The sequence below is a fragment of the Coenobita brevimanus genome, chromosome 82 (genome assembly GCF_032717465.1).
Source record: "Coenobita brevimanus isolate Jiangsu-jjx chromosome 82, ASM3271746v2, whole genome shotgun sequence".
Classification (NCBI taxonomy): Eukaryota; Metazoa; Arthropoda; class Malacostraca; order Decapoda; family Coenobitidae; genus Coenobita; species Coenobita brevimanus.
This window is the reverse complement of record NC_137035.1, coordinates 18,998,702-19,020,754: the sequence shown is the minus strand read 5'-3', so window position 1 is coordinate 19,020,754 and position 22,053 is coordinate 18,998,702. Positions and strand designations below refer to the sequence as shown.

Here is a 22,053-nt window from a genome sequence, read left to right as displayed (position 1 = left end):
CATCCTTTTCATTCCTTTCCATATTTTAATCTCCATCATCATCCGGACCTCCTTTCCCACCCTAGGGCAGGGTGAGAAGTAGCAACGTCCAGACAACCAAAGTCTGCCCAATTCCATGGGCCAAGCTTCCATTCCCTCATCATTCAGGCTCTTGAAATCCTGGCTCCATCTGATAGGTCAAAAAAAATTCACCAAGCTCTGTAGCTTCACATATACAGTACCTACTGAGTAAAGCCAATCCGAACACTGTTATGTTAAAAAGAGGTGCCAAATCCCTGGTCAAACACTTCTCTAAACAAAATTCATCCAGCCAGTTGGCCTCTTGTCAGTACCTTAGCCTCATCAACTTCCATACCTCTTTTCCTCACACACTCATCCACCATATCCCTCCGCCTTCTTCTTGGCCTACCTCGTTCTTCCCTCCTTGAAATTCACTCAGATATACCCTTTTCACCAATCTATTTTCATCCATTCTCTCCACAAGACCATACCATCTCAGCACACTCTCTTGAATTCTGGTGTCCACAGACTTCCTCCCTCCACACATCATGAATCACATTATTCCGTATCCCATCCACCCTCTGTACTCCACATACTTTCCTCTGCAGTTCCATCTCCATTGCTCTTACTCTTTTCATTTTCATGCTACACCATAGTCTCACATCCGTATGTTAAGTTGGCACTAACACCCCTTCACATAAGCCTCATGCAGCTGCAACACTCAAGCTTCTCTTTCTTATCAGGGCATTCACAGTACCAGCTACTTTCCTTCCATGTGTCATTCTACTTTCAACTTCTTATGCACATATTCCTCTCTCTTCTATCACTGTACCCAGGCATTTGAACTCTCACCAATTCCAGTCTCTCTCCATTCACTGTAACATCGCACTGGGAGCCACCTTCTCTCTCTCTCAGTGACCTAACATCGCACTGGGAGCCACCTTCTCTCTCTCTCAGTGACCATCATTTTACTCGTTTCAACATTTACTCTCAAAGGCACAGCACTCACAGACATCTACAAAACTTCGAACTAGTCTACCAAGCTCTTGTCCGGTATTTGCAAGTAGCAGTGCATCATAAGCATACAACAAATCTGAGATATTCCATCCATCACCATTCATTACCTCATTACTAACGCCATCCCACTCTCCATTACTCGTGTTTTTAATTCTCTCATCACCCCATCCATATATGTATTGAACATCCATGGGAGCATCACACAACCTTGTCACATGCCCACATTAATCGTGAACCCTTCACTTAGTTGCCTAGTTACCCTTCCACATGCCTCGATACCATCATAAAAACTCTTGATGGCACCTAGCAGTTTACCATCTATACTGTACATGTGCAAAACCTTCCACAATCCATCTCTGTCTACTTTGCCAAATGCTTTTTCCAGATCTATAAATGCCAAAAACACCTTAAAGTCCTTCTTACACGCCTTCTCCATTATCTGTCTCACTGCAAATATATGATCCAAACATACTCTGCCACTCCTAAAGCCACTCCACTCTCCATTCACTTGGAATTCTGATATCTCTCTTACTTTTTAATAACTTTTCCATATACCTTCCCAGCAACACTCAAAAGACTTATGCCATGTTAATTCTTGCACTCACTTCACTCATCTTTATTTTTGTACTGAGATACAACCACTGCCTTTTTCCACTCTACTGGCAAATTTTCACTCATCCACGCCTTCTTACATATCTTCAACAAGCACTTTCTTCCGCATTCTCCACTACACTTAATCATCTCTGCATACACCTCATCAATCCCACCTGCTTTCCCATTTTTCAGCTGCTTCACAGCATTCTTCATCTCCGTGAGTGTCACTTTTCCTGGCACTGCACTCCTCCTTTGTACACCCCAAAACCAATCATGTTAACACTCGTTTTGCTTTCTCCCTTCCCATTCAACAGACTTTCAAAATATTCTTTCCATCTGGTCTTTATTTCATCCCCATGAGTTAATAATCTACCACTTACATCCTGCACACTTTCATATTTCTTTCTACTGTCACTTCTAGTTTTCTGCACTTCTTTCCAAGATAAAATCCTATTTTCAGAGTAATTTGCATTCATTTCTCTTCCTAGATCATCATTTACCTCCTCTTTCTCCCTACACTCTTTCATATTCCTTTCTGCTGTCACTTCTACATTTCTGCACCTCTTTCCAGAATAACTTCCTATTTTCATAGTACTGTAATTTGCATTCATTTTTCTTCCTAGCTCATCAAACCTCCTCCTTTTTCCTCTTCACTAGTCTCTTTATGTGTTTCTTGCTCTCAATATACTCAGTTCTTATTTTAACCCCTGTCCAGTGTCCACTCTAGCCACTTCTTCCTCTTTTCCTCCTCTGCTCTCTTAACCTCTTCATCCCTGCATGCCGTACCTGTATTCTTTATTGTTACTCTTGCCACACAACACACTACTTTAGCATTCCTAACTAAGCAATCCCTACATGCATTCCACAAGCTGTCCAGATCCATTTCAATCCAATTCACTGATTGTAACTCCTCTCCTACTCTGGCCCTGAATTCATCTGCCATTTCTTTGATCCTCAGCATCTCGACTTCCAGTCTCTCTCCCTGACTGCTCCTCTCTCTCTCTCTCTCTCTCTTGGTCCACCTCACTCCTCTCAATTTGATCTTGCATACCACAATCATGTGATCTGACAAACCTCCACATCGTCCTCTCACTGCCGTCGTATCAGCAACACTTCCCAGTGTCAATTTCTCTACATGTACGTAATCAATAAGGCTCCTTTCAATACGATCTCCATTCCCTCTAAACCATACATATTTATGTGCATCTTTGTGTTTGAAATAAGAATTCCAAATGCACAACCTCCTTTCCTGACACAATGTCCTTCAGACACCCGACTGTCCAGACATTTTGGGCCTGGGACTTTGGAACCCCCCCTCCCCCCAAAAAATTGAAATTTATTCAACCACACTGTGAACTGTTTTCGCATGAAGTAGAGTGGCCCCTGCTTCCTCCTCCCTTCCCCAGTTCCTGCCTAACTACCATCGTGACTAGAAACTTGTCGCAATGGCTGTCGCACGTGCTCCTTTTTTTTAATAAACAGGGAATAAACTGCAATACCTCGTCACTAGACCACACGGGAATTTACAGTGTTGCACAGTGTTAAGAAATTAGAATTCAGAGCGCAAAAGATTAAGTGCAGACAGCAACACTGACGTGCTGCAACTGGCGTGGCAGAGTAAGAACAGAATGTGCAGTGTTAAACAGTTATAACTCACAGTGCAAAGGATTAAGTGCAGCACAACACTGCATTACTGTACATGCTTCAAGAGGATTTTCACCACTGCCAGAGCCTTAGAGGAGGTGAGTTAATCTTCGTAACAGCCACAGACATGTTGTAAGTACCCTGTACACTGTTTAATATTTTCCATACCCACTTCTAATTCCTCATTCTCAGGTTCCTTTTCATTTATTTCATGATTTCTGTGCCTTATTTACGTGAAAAGGGTCTTAAATAGGTGCTACGCTTGTCCGGTAGGGAGTTATGTTGGTGGTTTTCTGAGTTAGGCTGGGTTCGGGTCCAAAAGTACCTGTTCAGGAGGCATTTTCCCAATTTCCGGCAAACCCAACTTCCAGACATGCCTTTGGCTCTACTGTATTACATCGGATACTGGAGGGATTACTGTAATTCTCTAGTGGTGTTCAATTATTACCCACTGTATCATTCACTGGACTAGTGCCTACTCTCCCATTCATGTCGCCCATTATAAACACTCCTGGGCATTTCTCCTATTGCTTCATCCAGCTCATCCCAGAAAACTGTCTTTCTCTGTCTCATTCCTGTCATCACACGGTGCATATGCTACAGTCACTGCCACTTTCATCTTCTCAAACTTGAACTTGACATACAGTATATACATCTCGAGCTGACACATTTCTAGTCTCTCATTCCACTCCGCCAGACTTCATTCATCAACAAAGAATCTCTTTCCTTGCATTTTCCTCGCCCATTCATGCCTGACCTTACATATTTTACACCCTCCCACTCCTCCACTTGATACCCTTTCATTTTTGTTTCACACAATGCCATCACGGCATACCTCGCACTCTTGAATACATTCACTACTTCCACCCTCTTGCTCTCCTCATTCACACCTCTCAAATCGGTCATGCAAATCTGCCCATTTGGTTGGAGCCTTAGGACGGTATTGGGCCCTCTGAGGCTCTCCAAAACATCTGCCATGATTAAGTGATTTTAAACTGGAGAATCTGGGAGACAAAACCCAGCCCAAAACCCTGGTTATATGGTTACCACCAGTGTGGTAAATGGTTTCCTGGGTACAGGAAACCATCTGGCTTGTCACTCAGTGTAGAGACCGTAAGGCAACACCACAATGGGTGACTAGATTATAGGCAACCCCACCTACCTACTACTTATTTTTATAAAGATCATATCAATACTTTTCTTAAACTCTGTTTATCACTTTCTCATTCTCTTTTCTAACCTAAACTAATGGCTACTCATGACAAAGATTTCCAAAAACCTACATCACAGTAAAAAGGAGTAAAAACAAACTAGGGTAACTAACATTCAGTAACTCTCAATTATTCATCTTCGCAATACCAGTCCCAACGCAATACCCAGTGCTTTTTGTTTGGCTCTATTAAAACGATATCTGACAAAAATAAGCAATATCTGGCTCAGAAACAGGAAGCAATCAGCAGTATTATGCACTTTCCGGCAGTGAGGTGTATCATCCAGCTGAGAGATGGAACCCAATCGGCATGGGCAGACCCCGCAACGCACCACCCAAGCACAGTGAGTTGCGTGACTGGCCCACCGAGCCTATCGCCACTCTCTCAGTCTCTTCTGTAGATGCCATACAGTGAGGACATATCTGTGTGCTCTGTTCTTGTGATACACGTGGTGGCTAAACCCAAGTGCTGTGACTTAGCCTGTGGCCTCCCATGCCTTGCTCATTGCCATAGTGTTTTGACTAACCTAGCGGCCCCCCAGTGCTCTGTGTCCTAGTGCTATGACTACTGTAAGGTGAGGACGTACCTTTACATATCTACCCACCATCAACGCCGACACTATGTGGGCACAGCATGATTATGTACAGTGTTACTGTACTACATGTACTGTATCAACACTGTATTGTACTTCATGCTTCATTTAAATCTTTAATTCATTGGTAATACTGGAGGAAAGTTTTTAGAATAGAGGGTTGAGACAGACAGTAACACATTATCTGGCTTGATGCCAAATGGATGGCTGTCTGGGGTACTTATGTAATATCCAGCATGGGGGTTGGCTGAATTACGCCGAATAATTGAGAGTTTACAGTACAATTACTAGGCTTACTATCACTGCTAAAAGGTACACAGCATTCCTAAATCTGTTATTCGGACACTTAAAACAAAATGCTTTCATAGATAATAAGCAACAGATTCCTGATTTTTTTCTTGCTAGTACCAATACTTGAGTTATAACGGTTTCTGAATTATAGTACCATATAAGGCAAGAAACATACACTCATGTTAAAAATTACAGTACTACTTTGATACATGCAACTCCTGCTATACATGCATCTATCCATTATCTCATACTTTAGTGACTCATCAGGTACACAGCCTGGCACTAGGTTACTAAGTCCTTTGTTTAATGCGAGAATGACCAACTGTTAGCCTTTGAATAACATTATATGATCAACAAACCCCAACCACCACCTTTACAGGCTTCACATGCTACATACAATAAAAAGTACTGACCTTTAAGTTTAATCAAGACCACCTTTTCAACAAGGTAAGACATAAGATAACGATCAGGGTCCTCTTTCAGCTGCTTTGTATCATCAGTTCCCGCACTACCATACAAGAGGAGGAGATTAAACCAATGCATGCGTTCCACCTCCACTCCACTGCAGCCACCACTGCCTCCACCACTGCTGTCACTCTCTTTCATGAGTGGGTTCCAGCGCAACATTTGTAATCTAGTGGGAGAAATTAATTCATTACAGTACTAGTTTTTTATAGCTGGCACTCAAAATCTATTCCACAGTAAATAACCCTTTCAATCCAATGGAGTACGTTTTATATTATTGCTGCTACCAGAGTGCTTTATTCTACTTAGGCTAGTGTTTAGAACTGGAGGTGCATGAAGTCTGTTCCTAATCCCTTAAGTTCAAAGGGATACTTTATGGTGAATAAAGTTCTCTGGGCATATATATATACATACATATACATATATATATATATCTATATATATATCTATATATATATATATATACATACATACATATATATACATACATACATACATATATATACATATATACATTATATATATATATATATATATATATATATATATCTCTCTCTCTCTCATCTCATTTTCTCATTTCATCAGTCGTTTGATTGTCCACTGCAGGACAGGCCTATCCCTACCGAAGTGGGGAAGATACAGCAAATGTATCTCTACCAAGTGGCTTAGGCTGTCTAGTAGAGATTGTATGCAGGGTGAGAAGTGCTTGTAAGTGTAATTGTTGTATTGGAGTGGCTTTGGATGTGTGTGTAGCCTGTGAACCAAGTGTAATCATCCCGCGCAAGCCGGCTAGGTGCAAGCAAACTTTATTGTATGTGACACTGGTTCAACCACAGCACCCCTTGTGTATGCCAATGAAGTACGTGGCCAGAAGAACGCTCCCAAAGTTTTTTACCTTGGCATGGAATGAACCCTCGTTCCTCAGTGTACGAAAATGCACACTTTACCACTGTACCACAGAGGCTCCATATATCCAGACAGGAGATGGAGAGATGTGATAGAAAAATTTGCAGGGAAAACGTGGCAAAGATTGGCTCAGTCAAGGAATTCGTGGAAAAGATTGGGGGAGGCCTTTGTTCAGCAATGGACTAGTTATGGCTGATGACGATGATTATATACATATATATATATATATATATATATATATATGGTACATGCTCAAATGAAGAAGTGAAAGAACGTTGTGGGGTGGATGTGGTTGAGAAAATTAGGAGAAACACACTGAGGTGGTTTGGACATGTGGAGAGAATGGAGAATGAAAGACTTACTAATAGGGTGTATGTAGGTGAAGTAGGGAGAGGGAGGGGAAGACCGAGGATGAGGTGGAGGGATGGAACTGAGGTATATGAGGGAGGGGGGAGTGAGTTGGGGGGAGGGCAGTTAAATGGTGGGTGACAAAGCGACTTGGAGTGTTTTGTTTGCGGCTACCCTTTACAGGATTAGGGCGCTGGGCTACAGATGGATAGACATGCTCGATTTAACGGAGAGCAATCTAGCAGCATGCTTGACGTAGCGGAAAAAAATATTGTTTTCCTATGCTACGTATAGCAGAAACAATTCTGCTAAATGTAGCAACTCTGCTAAATGTCCTGCAAATGCAGAACATTCAGGAGTGGATGAACATTGACACCGGGGATCCTGGCCACCTGTAAATAGCTTTCAATCATCATCATCATTCAGACCTCCTTTCTCACCCTAGGGCAGGGTGAGGAGTAGCAATGTCCAGACAGCCCAAATTTGCCCAATCCAATGGGCCAAGCTTCCATCCACTCGTCATTCAAGCCCTCGGAATCCTGCCTCTATCTGATATGCTAAAAACATTCACCACATTCTGCAGCTTCATGTAAACGTATTCGATATGAGTCAATCCGAATGCTGTCACATTAAAATGGGGTGCCAAATCCCTGATCATGCACTTCTTCTCACAACATTCATCCAGCCAGCTTGATCTCTTGTCAGTCCCCTAGCCTCACTGACTTTCATACCTCTCTTCTTCACACACTCATTCACCATATCCCTCCACCTTCTCCTTGACCTACCTCGCCTCCTCCGTCCTTGAAATTCGCTCACATATACCTTTTTCACCACTTTGTTTTCAACCATTTTCTTCATATGACCATACCATCTCAGTACACTCTCTTCAATTCTGGTGTCCACAGACTCTTCACTCCACATCTTTCACGCTGCACAATATTTCGTATCCTATGCACACTCTGTACTGAACATACATTGCTCAGCAGTCTCATCTCCACTGCTCTCACCCTTGACTTTTAATCTTCATGCCACACCATAGTCTCACATCCATATGTTGAAGTTGGCACTAACACTCCAAGTAAGCCTCATGTAGTCACAACACTCAAGCCTCTGTTTCTTATCAAGGCTTTCATTGCACCAGCTACTTTAATTCCTTGTGTCACTCTACTTTCCACTTCTTTTGAACATTTTCCTCTCTTTTCTATCACTGTACCCAGGTATTTGAATTCTCTCACTAATTCCAGTCTCTCTCCATTCACTGTAACATGTCACTGGAAGTCACCTTCTCTCAATAACCATCACTTTACTCTTTTCTACAATTACTCTCAAGGCACAACGCTTACAGACATCAGCAAAACTCTGGACAAGTCTACCAAGTTCTTGTCTGGTACAGTATCTGCAAATAGTACTGCATCATCAGCATACAACAAATTTAAGATATTCCATCCATCAACATTCATTACCAACACCATCCCTCTCTCCATTACTCATGTTTTTTACTTCTCTCATGACCCCATCCATATATATATATATATATATATATATATTAAACAACTATGGGGACATCACACAACCTTGTCGCATGCCCACACTGATCGTGAACCCTTCACTTAGTTGCCTATTTACCCTTCCACATGCTTCACTACCATTATAAAAACTCTTGACGGCACCGAACAGCTTAGCATCTGCACTGTACAAGAGCAAAACCTTCCACAATCCTTCTCTGTCTACTTTGTCATAAGATTTTTCCGGATCCATGAATGCCATAAACACCTAATGTCCTACTCACAAACCTTCTCCACTATCTGACTTACTGCTAATATTTGATCCATACAAACTTTGCCACTTCTAAAGCCACCCTGTTCATCACTCACTAGAACTTATGATATCTCTTGTATTTTCTCGATAATAATTCTTCCATATAGCTTCCCTACCACACTCAATAAATTTATGCCATGATAATGCTTGTACTCATTTCGTTCACCTTTATTTTCCACTCATTTCTCCACTAAAAAACACTCTCATTCCTTTCAGACTTTTCCGTACACACTTCCACATTTACCCAGAACTCTTCGTTCACTCTACTTGCACAATCTTGCATTGGCAGACACGTGCACACACACACACACACACACAAAATCACCAATATTTGTAGTCCTATTTTCAATCTTATCCACACAATCCTTGAGCCACCTGATCCATACTCTCTTATATTCTCCTTCCATCTCTCCCACCCAACAATACACACTCCTTTTGCCCTCTCTTTCTCACTGACTTTTGTGCATATACCCCATCCTACTCCCACTCTCTCACTTCCCATTTAGTCTCAGTTATTCCACATATGTCCACTTTTGCACCCTCAAGCACCTGGAAAATCACTTTCTCTTCCACCTCATCATTCGCACTCCTTAAATTTCATGTCACAATCCATACCATGTCTTTCGTTCAGTCCTTAGTCGTCACCAGTTGGTCAGTCCTGGTCCGAAGCTTCTTGTTTGTACGGTAATTTTAGTTAGTTGTTTTCCAGGGAGGGGCACTAACCTTCTACTAACCCACTTGCCGTCACGTAGGGAACACGTGTTGGTTGGTTATAAGGTTACCACCCAGTGGTGTAAGTGATTTCCTGGTTTACAGAAAATCATTTGGCTTGCCACTCAATGTGGAGCTACCCTAAAACAGAGTACAGCGACACTAAGTGGGTGGATGATGGGGGCTCCCACCTACCACATTTCTCCAAAACTGTTTCTCTGTATTTATTTTCTTCTGGTAACTATTTTCAGACAATTTACTTACAAATCAAATGGTGCCAGCCTCATCTGTCTACCTCATGTGAAATGCAAGCTACAGCTAAAAATGAGAACAAATATCTTGTCTTCACAGCCACACAGAAATGACAGTGATTAGATGGACGTGTAGTGCATCCTTGATTGTGGGGCCTGGGGGGGTCTAGGATTATGATTGAGGAGTTGAGAGAATGGATGGGACTGGAGTGTATTGATGCGAAGACGAAGGGTAGACTGAGATGGTTTTGGCATGCTGAGAAAATGGAGGATGATGACTGGATGTAGAAGGTGAGAGGTGTGAATGTTGGGGTTAGGGTTGTAAGAGGCAAATCTGTTCTATCATCAGGCTGTGACGATGATGATTGATGATGAGGGTAACATACCATACGGTATACAGTCTATAAGCTACAGTGGCTCAGTGGTTATGATATTCACATCTCAGGGGTACAAGTTTGAATAGGGAGGCTGTCAGAGATCAAGCAGCATGGAGAGCTTCTATTAGGTGATCAAGGCCAATGCATGCAAGCATGTTAGGCCCTTTATAAATAAATCAGTGAACTGGTTCGACCTATTGGGTAATGTGAAGAATATTTATAGAGAGAAAAATACTAATAAACATAGTCATCATCATCATCTGGACCCCCTTTCCCACCCTAGGACATGGTGAGGAGTAGCAATGTCCAGACATAATTAAAAAAGTAATAAAATAATTCTAAAATAGAGTGGAAAGAAGGCTGTGACGATGATGATTGATGATGAGGGTAACATACCATACGGTATACAGTCTATAAGCTACAGTGGCTCAGTGGTTATGATATTCACATCTAAATCTGCATTTAAAGTTGCATGGTACAGTGGTAGTAGCTACTTTTGATGCTTTAATTTTTGCCACAGTGCTGTGGAATGCAATGCTACAACTTCCTCTCCTTTTTCAAGGATAACATTTTGGTAGCCAGTAGTTAATTATTGTGCCTCTTTAACTGCAGTTCCACTTTACTTTAAACAATGATTCCTGTAAATTTTACTAACAGCAAATACTTTACCTTATATATGGTGAGAATATCTTTGGAAGGTTGTACGCAACATAAGCATCACAGTAGGTGGGTAGGTCCTGGGACCGCCACTCCTCAAACCACGACATAATCCGCTTCAGCTGAGAGAAGTCTTCCTCAACATCCTCAAACACCTTGCGTGCCTCCAGGCCAAGGTGTTCTAAGAAGCATAAGATTAACACTCCCATTATAACGAGACTCTGTATAATTTCAGCCCTGAAAGAATGAATCATTAATTTCTATCTATCTATTTATCCATCACACTCCTTTCCATCCCAATCACGAGAGTATGGCCCAAGAGATAAGATGCTACTCTAGACATTTATGGCATGAGTGACCAGTCACTGGTCTCTCAGCAAGATCATGTGAGCAATAAATCCCACCTACCCCCCATGCTTAAATCCTTATGGATCACATCTTGTTGGAGTGCTTTAATCCATTAATCTACAAACCTCTCATTTGGTTATAACCAACGTAAGTAGTAAACAATTTCCTGAACTTCAAGAAATCATTTGGCTTGTCACTCACTGTAAAGTTAGCTACAGCACTAGAGCAAGGTGATACAGGTAATGAAACAGATTTGCTGGTGAAGGAAGAAGCACTTCTAAACATGGTGGAGTCAAAGATTTTCATCTCATCAACTCTGTCTTTAACCCACGGCGTGAATTAACGTCCACACGTTTTGTCACTGCAAATCCCGTCGACGTACATAAACGCGAATCAATTGCAAGGTCCCTAATTTGGACAATTTTCAATTTTCGCGAGTGATTTTTGGTACGTATACACGGGACACCTTCCTCTACAAGATGCCAGGCAAGGACAATGCCTTACCCAGCATGACCTCCTCCCCCCCCTGCATGCCCTTTTCTCTGCAATTCACCTGTTATCAGTGACCTGGCCAGTAAAGCCATGTCATGCCACGGTATCAAATTCAGGGCCAGAGTGATTCCCCAATCGATGACAATGTGGAGGACAAACATTAGAGGAAGAAACAGTCAGAAATGATGATCAGGTAATGTGGCAAAAAAAGGTCAGGAATGGTGATGAGTTAGTGAGTGAAACAATGCTTATAATGCCTATATTACCGTTTGAAAACCAACATACTCTTGTACTACATATAAATTCGTACCAAATAAATAACTATACCTCATACCAATTAATCTGGCCAGGCATGTATGGCAACACTGTTCCTGCCGAGATTCTGATTGGCTGGATGTGTTTGTTCGATTTCTTTGTTGCTTAAACCGATACTCTCTTTATAATCAGATGTGATACTGAGTTTGTCGACAAGAATTGTGAAAAGCAATAAGAAATCCGTTATATACTTAGCAACAATGAAATTTTCGCAGGAAGATAGAGATATGAGTCAACAAAGTATTATAGTAGTCCAAGTCAAGGTCAGCATTCGAACAATTCCTTTAAATCTCCGACACTCCATAATATAACAGAAAGTTAAGGAAACCTGCTTAATATAAGCGTTGGTATAACACAATTTTAAATTATAAGATCAGTCCGCACCCTTAAATCGTGCCACAACTCTGAATAGTTGAAAATTCTAATGAAAAGACGAGTTCTGTGGGGAGGGAGGTTTGAAAAAATTGCAAAAATCAAAGTAGGCTAAAGGAAAACTATTTCATTATATCTCCTCTATTATCACAATACGGACAGATCCTAAAATTTAAATGTGTTATACCAACACTTAGATTAAGCAGGTTTCCTTAATTTTTCTGTTATACTACGGAGTGTCAGAGATTTAAAGGAATTGTTCGAATGCTAACCTTTACTTGGACTATCATAATACTTTGTTGACTCATATCTCTAACTTCCTACGAAAATTTCATTGTTGTTAAGTATATATCGGATTTCTTATTGCTTTTGACGATTGTGTTGTCGACAAACTTAGTATCACATCTGATAATAAAAAGAGTATCAGTTTAGGCAACAACGAAATCGAACAAACACCTCCAGCCAATCAGAATCTCGGCAGGAACAGTGTTGCCATACATGCCTGGCCAGATTAATTGGTATGAGGTATAAGTACCGTTTATGAGTGGTGTGGAATAGTTATCCTCCCATAGAACTCGTTTTCTTTGCAGCCAGCCTGATAGAAAACCCTGTAAGGTAAGGAGGTATTCCTACCTGGATCGAGTATTTTAAACCTCAGGTGAGCGATTTCTCTATGAATTTTCGATGTTTCTCACCAAAAGCGGAGGTTTGAGCCAAAAAAAAATTTTTTTCCAAAAATGGTCGGGACTGGGGGGAGTCAGTGGTGGAAAAGCGGTCGGGATGGGGCGGGTTAACTGGTTCCTTCTAATCAACCTCCCTCTCTTCACTATAATGCTGCACTTCACTTTCATGTATGTAAATGGTCAACCCCGGAACAATCATCTTTAGCCTGTAATTTCCACTGCCTATAATCTCCACCACTACAAGCTTCTGCATAAATCAAAACTTAAAAGCAATTATGTGAGTGTACAGAGTACAATCATATGTAACTGATTTTGACATTATGGTTTTGAATAATGAGTGTCAGGATGAATGGCTCATTTTACTAGGCACCTTGTTGACAGTCTTCCTATTTTCATGCTGTTACTTACCTATTTCTAGATCCACTCCATCCTCTTTTAAGTGGGAAATATAGTTAAGATCATGAGGATGATACAGTATGGTAAAACCTCACTAAAACGGACTAATTGGGGTGAAATTCCAATAAATGACATCTGAACTTCCCCCGCTAACCCAGACTTTTTCCAATATACAGTATCAGATATTAATCCGGATCCCACCAACGGTTTGTCAACCTTTTTCACTACCATTGCAGTACTGTACTGTATTATACATTCACTATAATAATAAAATGGTACATGTACATAATAATACTGTACTGTACACTGATAGACAAGCTTTTATTTACCTTATTGTGGTGAATATAGCGGAAGTGGTCAAGCAGTCCGGACTGCTTCTGGCTTTCTCAGACTTTTTCCAATACATAAGAATTTAGTCCGGTAGCTCCTCGATTCCGATAAAAGTGAATTCTGATCTACTGAAGTCTGTTCTATAGAGATTTTACTGTATTATGTACATACAATGGAAACATTCCCTTAGGCATTTTTTTGTTTTCTTCTACAACTACACGTAAGGCATCAATCTGATCACTTGACTGGCTGACTATCTGACAGATGTGTGTGTGTGTGTGTGTATATATATATATATATATACACAGTATATACAAAGGGGTTGGGGGGGTCTTGAGGCAATGCTAGGATTCTGGGGCTTCAGTGGTGTGGATGAGTGTCTGGCCTATTTCACTGGCCATAAAATACTGTTGATAATTTTGCTCATGCAAGTTCCCCCCCCCCATGTTTCATTGACACTGCCCACTAAACCTGGGTAGAAAAGAAGATTAAGAGGACAATGATGATGATGATGATGATGATAATGAAGAGGGCACTGGTGTCTCAATTAACTCATTCTACATTACTGTCTAGATGTCAGATAAGGACTCACCAAGCTCTGTCTGCATCATCTGTATCTCTGACTGTGATTCCTCATCATCAGTGGACATGCCGTCATGGTGTCCGGTGTCTCCACGCTTTTCCCTCTCCCGCCGTCGCCGAGTTCTCCGACCTTCCCTCTCCGCTGCACGCCTGGTACGATACTCATCACCTGCTGCACCTTTGCCTGGTATAATAATTTCAAACAATTTACCAACTGAAGTAAGGTGGATGGAGCCAAATTACACTAAACCTTCAATTATCTGTTGGCTCATCCTCCAGCAGGTGTCACTATCCATCACAGCAAATGGGGCTGAATTTTTAAAATTGCACTGGAAGCCCAAAAATCAAAATCCACACCATTCATTAAGGGTCCCACCACTAAAACTATTCAATGCTGTGAGGCTTGTCACCAAGACACTGTTTTTGATGTTGGCAAATTTGGGAAGTTTCTTGTTACCTGTATGTCCCCATCTTTTTTCTTCTCATATGCAGTATTAAACACACTTAATGTACATATATTCCTCCTCCGCAAAACATTTCATACTCTCTTTTTCTCCCTTGTGTTTCTCGCCCAAAATACTGTAGATGACATGTTGGTTACCCCCATCCCCCCAAGGCAGCTGTTCTGTGCTCTCTCTCCAGTACTCTAACACCATGTGGCAGCTGTGCTTTATAGACAGAGTCTGCCATGTTTTTCATCATCCCTGTCCTTCTGCATGTCATGCTAGCCTCATGGCTTCTGCTAGCATGTATCGTTATGGCACCTCCACCTGCCAGGTGCCGAGAAGGTCTTATCTCTCAAATAAAAAGTGGGAGATTATCTGGAAACTGGACAAAAGGTGGGCAGTGAGTTTGGCAGCTGAGTTTTTTGTGTCCCTCATCTGACCCTGCAGAACATCAAGAAGGAACAAGAACAAATTCTGCTGTATGGAACTGAACATACGCAAAAATCCTAGCATTTTCAATGGAAAATGATGGCTTGACACAAACATCAGGGATTTAGACCAGGCTATGTTGAAGCAGTATCACTGGCAATGATGCAGTGGTGTCATGGTGCTGGCAGTGCAACTCCAGGATACAGCAGCAAAGTTTGCTCAACACCTGACCACAACTGCCTCTAACCATACGGGATTTACTGTATCAAGAAATACTCTTGCTACTCTCTGGTTCACTTTCATCTTAAATGTCAGGACCAACTGCCTTGCCCCAGGCTCCTACACTCCTCATGGGACAATGTAGGATTGGATGATGGATGTATGGATGGATACTCTCTGGTGAACTTTTCATCCTGTCTGATGTTTTATTTGTCATTTATGCCTCACCTCTCTCTCTCTCTCTCTTTCCTCACACTTGATTAGGTCTGTCTATCCTCTTTCTGTCTGTCTTGCTAAACTGCCTTGCCCAGCCTAACTCTGCCTCTGGGTGTCAGGTGTAAAGTGTGTGCACAGTACAGTACAGTACACTGACATTTTATCGTGCTGATTAGAGTATTCAGGGGTGTCTTTCTGTTTGAACAGTAATACAGTACAGTTACAGGGCTTTATACAAGGGTTACATCAACTTTGGGAGGAAATTACATCAACTTCCATCAATGTGTCACTTTCTGACATCTCTTTGCCTGCTATACAGTACACTGGATAATTTAGAGTTTACTGTATTATTGTTCAAGCATTCATATTTAACTCAAACCAATGATGTACCTTATAGGTTTATGTCAGATATCTCCTAATGATTCTGTTCAGATTGGGGATGACCCCTTGCACCTCAATCATTCTTCTAAATGTGAAAAATGTTTCCTACACCGAATAAAAACATCAGGATGTACCAAGAGTAAAACAAAACATGTCCTCAGACTGCATGATTAAGGGTGATGAGCAATATGAAAGAAAGTTCAAAGCCAAATCAGTACGTCTGAATGCATTATATCAAGTACTGGCTTTGTTGTGTGTGTAAGAAGCATGGGCCTGACATATTATGGAATGAGACAGAATGAAAGTGTTGAATGTAACATTCAAGTGGTGTGAAACTGAAAGAATCATAAAGTACACTGCAAGAGAAATTTAAGTACTTGAAGCATAATGAAGAGAAATGAGTGGTGTATACTGAAGGGAGACGGGAATATATAAAAATGGGGAAATAGCAACTGACAAAGAATGTGTGTGTTTAAGTATATATAACAGTAAGACCTCCTAAATTTGGACTAACTGTAGCTGAAGTCTGTTCGGCTTATCTGTAAATCAGACTTACCTGTGATCTTTGCATCGCTAGGCAGAATTTGAACATTACTGCAATTTTAAAAATCTGTTGAAAATAGCACTTACACCTTTCCCAGGCAGCTATTTTGGGAAGATTTTTATTTTTCCCTATAGAATCACTACATTCCAGGCTAATAACAAAAACCTGAAAAGGAAAAACATGACTGATTATTTTAAACTTATACAGCAATTACATTTACCTTTAAGGCTTGCACTACACTTTTTCACTGGTAGTTCACTTTATTTCATTTGGATGATATGATGTGTACACATTTGTGTTGGCAGATAGACTAACTGAATGCAGGGCGTCAGTTAACCACTGACTACCCACAAGTTGCAAGCAAGCTAAAACTGCGAAAGACTTACAGGGGTTTCCAACTTATAGAAGTCCGATTTGTGTGCGCGCGTGCGTATATGTGTGTACATACACATACCAGTACCTACATATAAACTCTCAATTATCCATCGTAACACAGCCATGCCCTATGCCAAATAACGTTAAATGCCGGACATTGCATATCTGACTCAACACTCGGCTTCGAGCTGGATACTGGCATTCTGTTTGTCTTGACGTGGGGGGGGGGGAATCTTTAAATTAAAAACTTTTGAAAAAAAAAAAAAAAAATGAAAAAAAAAAAATAATAATAATAATAATAATAATAGGCAAAAATATTTCTTTTAAAGGTTATTACAGGAATTTACAGCAATATATGAGTTCCTTCAACCAATCTAGTTTATGTGTAATAGAATTAGAACCATTTGTACTTACTGTAGAGGTCCTTTGTACAAAAAACTGATACAGCTTGAGCCTTAGGCTGAAGCAGTATTTTCAAATACTTACGGTCATGAGAACAAGAATTAAGAAAGGTGTAATGAAATTTCACTGTGATTATAAGGCAGTCAGTTATCAAGCCTGAAGGTTAGATTTGTCAGAGGTTCTAGTCCTGACTCCTGGCCCTGCTACCTCCTCTTATGTGGAGTAGGAAACTTGGTTAATTTCTTCAAACAGGTTACAGGGGAAATATTTATTGTATTTCTACTCTTGCCAGGACTGTCAGAATGTCTGACTAATGTCTGACCCCCAAAATTATGAACTTTTGGCATAGAAAATGGTATAAGAATAATCAAATATTCATACTGGGAAATGAGAAAAAAACAATAAGCAACACAATTTATATATATATATATATATATATATATATATCAAACTTTTTTTTTTTTTTTAAATGAACCCAAATAACTTTTTTTTTTTTTTTTGCATCACTAGTCTCGACCCTCTATCCTGAAAACTTTAGGATGAACAAAGATGAAGACTGAGCATATAAAAACAATAATGATACAGTATGGTACAGTAATACAATATTGTACAATATGTACTATTGTATGTACTGACCAAGTATTGGCATCGATGGGAAGAAACAGCACTGGGGGTTTGCACTCATAAACAGTACAGCACACCGGGTAGTTTAACAATCGCAGTAGAGCATTAGGACATGTGCACTGACAGCATATTAGCACTGCAATACAGCACTGGAGTTACATCTCTTTCAATGTTTTACCTGAAGGTGGGTATAAGTGGGGGTAATTTATGTGGGGTAAGATGGTAAGGAGTATAAGAGAGAGTTTTGGAACGTTGCCAGAAAACATTGTACCATTATACAAACATATTGTTTGAGTGGCACGGATTTGAGTATCACAATCCTTGTCCTGTCCTTATTGCCTGCAGTACTTGAGGATTGAGCGTATCTATCTATCTATTGCCAGATGCCTTAATCCCTTATACGGGGTGGACACAAACAGATCACCTCTACGTCACCCGGTTCCCCGCCATTTCACTGTCCTGCTCCTAATTCACCCCCCCCCTCTCTCATATACCTCTCCACTCCATACACACACACACACATATACTGTATATATATATATATATATATATATATATATATATGTGTGTATAACGGGAAGGGTGATGCCCTGGAAAGAGGAAATTATAGAGGTATAAAGCTTTTAGATCAGATAATGAAGGTAATGGAGAGAGTTTTAGAGTGTATGATTAGAGAAAAAGTGAATACTGATGAGATGCAGTTTGGGTTTATGCCAGGTAGGGGGACCACTGATGCTATATTCATTGTTTGACAGCTTCAGGAAAAATATATTGGTAGGAGAAGGAATCTTTAGTTTGTTTCTGTTGATTTGGAAAAGGTCTTCGACAGAGTCCCTAGAGAGGTGGTGAAGTGGGCAATGAGAAAGCTTGGCTTGGAGGAGTGGCTGGTTAGGGTGGTTATGGCTATGTATGTGGGTGCTCACACCCAGGTAAGAGTGAATGGAGATTTGAGTGATGAGTTTTCCGTGAATGTTGGTGTGCATCAGGGGTCAGTCTTGAGTCCCATGTTGTTTATCATGGTACTTGAAGCCCTTTCACGTGACTTTAGAAACAGACTCCCATGGGAATTGTTGTATGCTGATGATTTGGTGTTGATTGCAGAGAACGAAAGGGAGGCGAAGGAAAGGTTTAGGAAGTGGAGAGATGGTATGGGGCACAAGGGCTTAAGGATAAATGCAGATAAAACAAAAGTGATGATATCTAGGGTTGGTGGCGGTACTGTCAAAGACGAGGGAGAGTGGCCATGTGCAGTTTGCCACAAGGGCGTGGGAAGTAATTCCATCTTGTGCGGTGTTTGTGATAAATGGGTGCATAGGAGATGTAGTGGAATCAGAGGTAGACTGCGAGATAATGCTGATTTTATGTGTGCAGCATGTCGGGGTGAGCAGGTGGAGATTGTCAGATGTGAAAGGATTGAACTTGCTGGTGAATCTCTTGAGTGTGTGGAAGAGTTTTGTTATTTGGGAGACATGTTGTGTGCTGGAGGTGGGGCTGGAGCTAGCTCTGTGGCTAGGGTGAGAAGTGGTTGGAAGAAGTTTAGGGAGCTCTTGCCTCTCCTGACACTGAGAGGACTCTCCCTACGTGCTAAGGGGTCTTTGTATGCAGCATGTGTTAGGAGTGTAATGCTGTATGGTAGAGACCTGGACAGTGAAGGAGAAAATATTCGCCGGCTCAGACGTACAGAAATGACAATGATTAAGTGGATGTGCAATGCGTCCCTGCGTCCAAGGCCTGGAGGGACTGGGTTTACGATGGAAGAGTTGAGAGGTAGGATGGGACTGGAGTGTATTGGTGTTGTGATGAGGAGAGGTAGATTGAGATGGTTTGGATATGTGGAGAGGATGGGGGATGATAATTGGGTGAAGGTGAGAGGTGTTAATACTGGGGGTGGGGTTATGAGAGGTAGACCGAGAAAGACATGGGACGAGGTCATTAAGTGTGACCTCAGGGTTAAGGGACTGAACAGGGAGGCTGCAATGGATCGTGCAGCATGGAGAGCCGCCATTAGGGGACCAAGGCCGACACATGCAAGCATGTTGGAGCCTTTAAAAACGAAACGATATATATATATATATATATATATATATATCTTCATGGTAAGTGGGGGCGCTCATCATCCACTCACTCGATGTAATGCTGCTCTCGGGTGTCTGTCCTTTCCTCTCCTCCATCCTTCTTTCCTTCCATCCTCGTCTGTCTTTCTTTCCTTCATTCTTTCCTCGTCCTGCCTACAGGTGACTTTACACTCCCTGTTCTGTCTTCTTTCCTTCATTCTTTCCTCTTCCTTCTGCCTGTAGGTGACTCTACACTGTGAGATGAGCCAAATGGTTTCCTGTACACCAGGAAACCATTTACTACACTGGGTGGTAACCATATAACCAAATCTTGGTGCCTGGTGATTTAGTGGGTAATTTCGGAGCTCCAGTCGGATTGAACCAGTGAAGGTTTATATCCAAGGGGTGGTTTGGAGTTTATTGCTCACGTACTGCCACTCAGGGATGATTGAGGCTGGTCAATCTCATCTTAAATATCAGGACCAACTTGCCTAGCCCCGGGCTCCTACGCTCCTCAAGGGGCAATGTACAGTACTGTAGGATTGGATGATGAATGAATGAATGAATGAATATATGAAATGAGTAAGAAGAGGTGGGAAGTCAAGAACTATGCGGAAAATGTAACAAGATGCAATGAATGAGAATTTTAGCATCAGAAAAGGAACACTGTGAAATATGGGTGCCTCACATCGATAACCTAACTGATATACCATTACAAGCAGGTGGTGAAACAATCTGGACAAACTGCATAGTAAGAAATGGATCTGATTATTGTGATACAGTAAGACTTTGCTATAAGTTGCCTTTATTAATGTAATTTTGCTTCTGCCATTGTCTGAACTTAACTGAGAAAACTGTCAACCTATATTTCTACTGTCAAATAAAGCTGGTTTCCCAATTTCCCATAACTTTTAATTCCAACTGTATGGAAAGAGCTGTGAAACACATACCAGACTTCTACAGAAAACTGCCTGTATAAGCAAACTTTTGTACACATCACTGTAAACATTATAAGACTGAATGGCTACAAGTGAATGAGACTGTATTACCCCACTTTTGGGCTCCACCTACATTACAGCAGGTACAATCATCAATTTAAACAAATAGTTTTAGACATGCATTATCATGGCCATGGGAAAAGCTGCCGACAAACTGCAGGAGAGCTCCCATTAACAAATAATGAATATTTTACGACAGGGATTATTCTTCATAATTGTAAATTCACTTATAACACTATGATTCTGCAGAAACATAATTTAGTTGCTCGAGATTGCATAGATCATTCAAGACATCTAAATTCTGTGAAAATAACAAGTTAGTCAAGAGCACAAAGTTAGGTTTGTTGATGGTGGTGGTGGCTACCTACAGAGAGCAAAGGGTTCATTCAAAACTGAAACTCGTTCGTCCTCAAATCGTTCAGGTTAGTTGTGTTACGTTAAATTGTCGTGTTTGGTTGAATTAGGTTGTCTTGTCATGTTAGGTTGTTTAGTAGGGACGAATGATTAGTGACAGATTTACTTTGGAGCCAAATGATCCTATAAATCCAACATGGCAGAAGAGTACTTGCCACAGTCTGCATGTAAAACTGGTGGTTTTATAGTGTGTCTTCAGAATTGCACCTTTTTAAAGCTATGACAATGATAATTACATTACAGTTTCCTGAGGGGAAAAAAATATACCAGTATACAACTACAAATTTAAGGCATGGGAGCTCTCCTGAGCTTCACGGCAGTTGTAATATTCTGGATGACATCTGTTGCTTGTAGCAAGACCTGTGATAAACAGAGTAACTTCATACACACCTGCAAAAGGTGAGAACTCATCATTCTGGTCCCTGACATCCTGCCTCCTACGCTGGACCATTTTCTGTGCCCGCTGCTTGTACAGTGCATACACCTGATCCTCCAGATTAGTGATCACTGGCACCTACCGAGAGAATCAACCATGTTAGTCTGGCCTCACA

At 41.1% G+C, this 22,053-nt stretch overlaps 1 protein-coding gene across 1 annotated transcript in view; it reads right to left on the bottom strand.

Annotated features, from left to right (window-relative positions):
• Positions 1-22,053, bottom strand: part of LOC145409598 (PAX3- and PAX7-binding protein 1) — a 67,266-nt gene that overhangs the window by 7,699 nt on the left and 37,514 nt on the right. The window contains exons 9-12 of the mRNA XM_080279951.1: positions 21,893-22,016; positions 14,411-14,584; positions 10,895-11,063; positions 5,763-5,983 (exon numbers count right to left, since the gene is read on the bottom strand). Of these exons, the coding sequence (XP_080136077.1) occupies positions 5,763-5,983; positions 10,895-11,063; positions 14,411-14,584; positions 21,893-22,016 (688 nt within the window). The remainder of the gene's footprint in view (positions 1-5,762; positions 5,984-10,894; positions 11,064-14,410; positions 14,585-21,892; positions 22,017-22,053) is intronic.